Here is a 6,802-nt window from a genome sequence, read left to right on the forward strand (position 1 = left end):
GGCTTTTCTGTGTTCCTTGTCAAAGAATAAATATTTGCACCTAAAATAACAGTAATTTAGTAAACTTAAAATTCACATTTTGATGAATCGTACACACGCAGATGGTGTGTGTTCCACTTACCCCTGCTAACACACAATGTTTTGGTCGCAAAGAAGCGAATTTTGAAAATCCAATTCTCTCAGCAGGATTTATTTCACAGAAACATTGGTATAATTCTTCTAAGTTAGACAGGATAAGTCTTTTTTGGACGTGTATCCGATTACCATCATCACTTCAAATTGATACAAAGTCTTTCATACCGGGCATTTGAGCACTATACTCATCATCGTTGTAAAAATTTTCAACTTTTAATTTTACCTGATCAGTAATTGTCCTCCCTATACAAAAATGTTGAGTAATTTAGTTTTCAAGTGTATTTAAAACATCGATTTTACGCTACCCATACCTAATTTCGATTCAGGTGTAGAAAGTAAACCCGTTTCTTCAACCAAATTTTTTGCTACTATTGACAAATGTCTTGATGTATTCATAGTTTCACAAATACGTCTCTCACTCCATTTTACAGGTAATAATGTTAAAATTTGTATTTTCAAAGACTTATCAGTTTCTTTATCGTTGAATTTATCATACAACATTTTAATTAGAGAGCGAAAATTTTCACCATCGTCATCAATCGATTCTTCATCTGAAGAAGAAAGCAAAACTTTTTTCAAGCTGTCGGATACCCGATTTATTTTATTGTTCAAAAATTGATTATCATTCAATTTCTTCGATGGAATCGGTGATTGATTTAACAATTCTAATGCATGGTTTATTACGGGTAATTGAGTTGCAGCGCTAACTTGGGATCCTGAGCTTGATTGTGATGCTATGGGTTCGCTATCAAATGACATGGAACCTTAAAAAATAATAGTGAAACATATAGCTACTAGAAATGTATTCAAGTAACGTATAAATAATTAAAAAAACTTACGGAATGATAAGGATAATGGGAGATCCGTGGCAGTTGTATTACTATCATTATCAGCCTGATCATTGTTGTCATTATTGTCACTATAGTTGTCTTCACGGTCACTTACATCAGCACTAGGATCATTACGAGCATTTGTTTGTTGCTTCACTAACTCCTGAAGCTTTTTTTCGACATGAACTGCATAATAAATAATTATCATCTAATCCTAACGTTACTTTCATAATATCAGTCGCCGGACGTAAACCAATTTTTTTAAAATGAGATTCCAACTCAAAAGGATTACAACACCGATCAAATACCTTTTTTGACGCCATAAAGACAAATTAAAAAAGCGCTTATAAACTAGAGAAATTATTTATTTATACAACAAATGTAATGACAATCTTTTATAAAACACTAGATTGCACAAAAGATTTATAGGTTATGTTTTAGATCTCAAAATGAAAAAAGCCGCACTTTTAATCAAAACATACTAGCTTATAGCATCTACTTTACTGCCTATAGGTAAGCCGATAATTGTCACCCCAAGTTCATCGATCTGATTGATATATTACAATTTGAATCGTAGTAAGTACAGGCAGGGATGCCGCCTCTGAATGGTGAATGTAATGCCGTGAAATCGTTGAATCGTATTTATCTCATTATATAAATAAAATTTATGAAAAAAAATTTTTTTTCCATTTTTGAAAATTTAACAATTTTTTTTCAATTGAATAAAAAAAATAGAAAGAGAAATCAGCCCAATCTGGGTTCTACAGGGATAACTGTGGAATTGATTAAAGTTTATTTTAGAAAAAAAAAATTAGAAAAAAAAAATGTCGAACTTCGAAAAATCATTGATTTTTGTCAAAAAACTGAAAAATTCCATATGTATTGACTTACAAAAATTTTTTAATATTTTTTATCGGAAAGTACATCTAAAAACAAAAATTTTAAAAAAAAAAAGGTACCTAAATGTTTAGTTTTGAAAAAGTTATGGCTATTTGAAAATAAAAAAGCCATTTTTTTGAAAAATTCATAACTTTTTTGGAGTTAGGTAAAAAAATTCAAAAAAATTCTGAGAACCGTTTTTTATAGGGTAGAAAAGGATGGAAAACTTTCGGCCAAATCGAAAAGGGTCGGGGTCAAAAGTGGTCGATTTGGCATGGAATACCCCGTATATAGTATTCTATTATTCTTACAACGGTTTTGAACGAAATTTGGCACCATGGCGTCTACCGAGTCTATGGACATTGTCAATATTTAAATTAAGTATCTATTGATATTCACAATAAGTTAGTAATTGTTAAATCTGATACACATTTACACAAACTTATATTTGAAAAATCAGATCGATATCATCGCATTGAGCAATTTTAACAATTTGCACGAATTCTAGTACTCTTTCGACAGTCGTCAAATTAAATTCACCTTAACGAAAACAATTTTAGTTGACTTCTTTCATATCCGTGTTAAACATTTTATCGAAAGATTACTATGAAAACCAAGCATCAATTTATATGCAGATAATTTCTTATCACTATTTCTAACGGTAATAGTGACATCACTGTACTGTGTTGAAAGAAAATATTTATTCACAGAAAATAATGAAGTTCTTGATGAAATTCAATAATTCAACGAATTCAGATCTATGGTATGAAAATGTATGTGACATTTAATCCATACTATATCAAATGGAGTTGTATATCGCCAGTCGAACGAGAATTCGACAATATCATGGTTTTTCCAACATCTTTTTTTGGAAGTTTTACTTGGACGAAATGAAATAGCAATTATGATCTTAGCTGTATCATGATTAAAAATACTTGTCTTATTTATTTTTACGCGAAATTCTCGATAAGTGACATTCATGAGTGACATTGAAAAAAAAGTCTAATCGTAATTCTCCTGTGTAAAATCATCTGATGATAATAATTTATACTGTTTAATACAGGTGTTCTGCAAAATCCATTCATAATTGACTTTATTTTATTTTTATTTATGTGAAAATACTTATCATTCTTCATAACATATATACTTATTTCTCGAAAAGATGTCGACACAATGAATTATTTTCATTAATCACACGATTGATAATCCAGGTAGTCACATTACTTTGCCAAATTTTTATTTTATTGTCAAAAAATTCTTATAGGAATATTTTTAATATATAAAGAATATTATTAAGAATTATTTGTCATAGTAGAAATAATTTTTATAGAGATCTCAGCTGAAAAATTATATATAATCGTGAACGGGAGTGATTTACGATGTCGCTAACTGTGTCTATGTATGTATAACCCCTTATGTATGTATAAACCAGGCATCACAGACCATTGTTGTTGTTGTAATAATTTAATAACATAGGTAATAATATCCGAAAGCAACTTAAACTATTTTGTAGATCTAGTCAACCTTCTACTCTATCTATAAGGTCTGTAAAAAAATGCCGCGCACTCTGGTGTTTAGACACGCAAGCTTAACGTTATCTTTTTCCAACTGAAGTATCCTGTCTGTTGTAGAATTATCATACATTCTTGAATTATTTCTAGTTCTCGTTTTATTATCAATGTTATACATTTGTCGGTTGACTGTTATATTTTTTCGCCGAGTAAAAATACTAATTCTCTTCCCTCCGTATTTTATTTTTATGATTATTATTATTTTTGTTATTATAATTTTTTTTACTTAGTATTATACTTATTTAAATTTTTGTTTTGTTGTTTGTGTTCATTTAAGTATTTTTTTTTATTTTAGAATAAGTTATTAGTAGTAATTTTATTTGATTTTTTGTTTAGTTTAAGATAGGGTAATCATTTAATTAATAATAGAGGTTAAAATAGTCAAAACCATGCAAAACAATTACAATCTATAGAATGGAATATTTTTTTGACTTACTATTATAATTATTTAAATTTTAATTTTTTTGTTTGAGTTCGTTTAAGTATTTTTTTAAAATTTAGAATAAATTATAAGTAGTAGTTATTTCATTCAAGTTTCAATTTACTTCTTTTGTAAGAAAAATACGTAAGCACTTTTAGAATTCGCAGGCCATCTTACTGATTGTACAGTCTCATCATCTATTTGGATCCATGATAAATTATGTTTAATCATCGCAACATGATGATTTTCAGAATAACCATCTTTTGAAGAGTTAAATATAGCACTTACAACAGCATAGTTTGTATTACATAATGATATTTTTGCTTTGGGTACCAATTTTATAAATCCTTTTTTCCTGTTTGTCAATTTATTTTTTCCTTTTACGGACAAAACTAATTTCACAACTAATATCTGTTGCAAAGAATTTAATGAAATTTTTGTTAGCGTATCTTTGGCTTCCTTACAATTTTCACAAAATTTGAAACTAGTAAACCAATGTCCAAATGATGAATCAATTAATTCTTGTAGTTCAAATGTTTTTTTCTCATCATGTATTGAAATTTGTAATACATTTTCTAATACACTATAGGAATTGGAGTAACTGCACGTTTTGCATCGATCATTAATTTCTAATTTAAATTGCACTAAATTTCTAATATCACAATTATCTTCACAAATTTCAAGAAATACTGATACAGGATCATTATTTGTAATAGAACAAGGTTGCTTTATTAATGACTCTTTAATGTCACTTGACTTTAAAACTAATTCGCGATTATTGTATTTGCTAAATAAATTATTAAGTTTATTGTTGACAGAGTGATTCTTTAGGCCATGATTGATTAATAATGGTCTAATTATTGTATTATTAAACATACATTGAATAATTGAATTAAAACATCGGAAACGTTATCACAGTTTTCGATACCTCGAAATTCTAATAAATTAAGAGAAGCTTTTTTCGCATTTTTGGGTTCAATTTGAATAGAATGTTTTTCAACTGCCCAAATCATGTCCCAAACTTTTTGCCACCGTGTATCAGGAATTGGTATAGTAGGTAAATCAGACCGATAAATTTTTCTTAAACGATTATATTCTTTAATTGCTGAAGAGCTTGCTTTAATGAAATGAGGATCAAAATTGATTAAATGTAATCCACGTAACTCTGTTACACGAGATAGAGCTACATAAATTTGACCAACATTAAAAATGGTGTTCCTCGCTTCAATGATAGCATTTTTTAGACTTAAGCCTTGACTCTTATGAATAGTCACTGCATAACTCAAGCATAATGGAAAATGTTCTCTTACAACAAAAGCTCTTTCAAATAATTGAAATTTGACTTTAATCTTCTCAATAGCGTATTCGGTATCTGCACCAAAGTCTATATTGATAGCTTGTATTTCACTCCCATCAATCGACTTGGAAACTGATTTAACTGTTCCTATAGCACCATTTACTAGACCAAGAGTAACATCAATATTTTGACGTAACATAACTTTCGCACCAATTTTTATTGTTATAGTTTTAGCAAGTCCAGCTGATTGACTAGCATTGTCTTCTATTTTATTTAAAGTGTCAGATACTTTTTTGATCAACGATTTATAGCAATCTAAGTGGTCACGAGCCGTTAGTATAATTTCTTCAGAAGAAATTTTACTCGTCATAACTGAATTTATTAAATCACATTGCTTACAAGTAGGTACCAAACAGACTGAATCTGACGGCAATTTCTCAATGTAATTACATATTTCATGTAATTTTTCATCATACGAAAGAGACGGATCAATAGTAATTTTTCTTTGCTCTAATAATTTGATGTCGTCATTAGTCATAGAAGCAACTCGTACTCGAGAGAGCAGCTGACCATAAATATTATCAGTTTTTTGTCTCATATTAATTCTTAGTTCTTCATAACAGAATAAGTCGGTCCATAACTTAACACTACACAATGACCCAACATACTTCTCAGCATCTTCAGATGATAATGTGACATAAGTTGGATTTTCATGTACAGGAGGGAGTTGGAGTAAATCTCCAAAAACAACAACATGTTTACCTCCGAACCAATCATCGATATCAAAAATTTCTACTAGTCTTAAATGTATATATATCAGAGTAATATTTGAGACCATTGATATCTCATCAATGATAAATAGCGTTGTGTTTTGTAACTGATCACGTAATGCTTTTAGAACATTGTCAGATAATTGCGTATAAGATGGTGTGAAGCCGTGTTCGACAGGCAATTGAAATACTCGATGTATAGTCAATCCATTGATATTGAAAGCAGCAATACCAGTAGGGGCTGTTACAACCGTTTCTAGATTCAATTCTTCTCTAATCCAACGTTTAATTACATTGATTAGAAAACTTTTTCCTGTACCACCTTCTCCGCTAACATACAATCTTAATTTTGTATTATCAGATAATACGTTATTTTTAATTTTTTAAAAAACTTTCATTTGATCAGCGTTCATGTTATTAATCATATAAGCTAGGGTACAATTATTATTATCATGTTTTTGTGCAACATCATTGAGTTCTTTAGCTATTATATGTATTTCGGCAGCATCACAGTTTGATAACTTTTTCTGTGAATCATCAATATTATCATCGTCATTATTACATTTATTTTCAATCAATTTTTATGTATTCTAAACCTTTTTCAAATTCTTCATTATATTCATGATAATCATTAGCTTGTTGAAGCATATGCTGATAATGAGTAAATGACTCTGTGTAAGTTTCAAATCCATTTTTTAAAAGCTCATCTGTATCACGCCATGGTTGAGAAATAATAATAACAATGAGGTAGAAATAATCCTTCTGGTCGATTTGCAATATAATATCTAAAACCAGATTGAGTAAATAACCTTGTAACACGTTTTTTCAAAAATAATCCTGGACGTATTATTCATAATACTCATTAAGACATTATTTTTGGTTCTGTCTTAGTTAAATTG

The 6,802-nt window shown here is 29.2% G+C and overlaps 2 protein-coding genes across 2 annotated transcripts; both read right to left on the reverse strand.

Moving 5' to 3' along the window:
• Positions 1-274: 274 nt before the first annotated feature.
• Positions 275-1,122, reverse strand: LOC123273896. Its single transcript, XM_044741376.1, has 2 exons — positions 447-1,122; positions 275-378 (listed from the first exon to the last, which is right to left on the reverse strand). The coding sequence occupies exons 1-2, from the start codon at positions 892-894 to the stop codon at positions 275-277; spliced, it is 552 nt and encodes a 183-aa protein (XP_044597311.1). The 5' UTR covers positions 895-1,122.
• Positions 961-6,624, reverse strand: LOC123273897 (ATP-dependent DNA helicase pif1-like). Its single transcript, XM_044741377.1, has 3 exons — positions 6,620-6,624; positions 4,765-6,245; positions 961-1,151 (listed from the first exon to the last, which is right to left on the reverse strand). The coding sequence occupies exons 1-3, from the start codon at positions 6,622-6,624 to the stop codon at positions 961-963; spliced, it is 1,677 nt and encodes a 558-aa protein (XP_044597312.1).
• Between the last annotated feature and the right edge of the window lie 178 nt (positions 6,625-6,802).

This window comes from Cotesia glomerata, unplaced genomic scaffold, assembly GCF_020080835.1.
Source record: "Cotesia glomerata isolate CgM1 unplaced genomic scaffold, MPM_Cglom_v2.3 scaffold_16, whole genome shotgun sequence".
Taxonomy (NCBI): Eukaryota; Metazoa; Arthropoda; class Insecta; order Hymenoptera; family Braconidae; genus Cotesia; species Cotesia glomerata.

What these genes read in the sequence shown, in the direction of transcription:
- LOC123273896 (XM_044741376.1), bottom strand. Translation starts at nt 894, where the DNA reads ATGTCATTTGATAGCGAACCCATAGCATCACAATCAAGCTCAGGATCC. An exon ending in TACACCTGAATCGAAATTAG is followed by an intron (nt 379 to 446) that starts GTATGGGTAGCG and finishes ATTTTTGTATAG; the next exon opens with GGAGGACAATTACTGATCAG.
- LOC123273897 (XM_044741377.1), bottom strand. An exon ending in TAATTTATTAGAATTTCGAG is followed by an intron (nt 1,152 to 4,764) that starts GTATCGAAAACT and finishes TTTATTATGCAG; the next exon opens with TTCATGTCGAAAAAAAGCTT.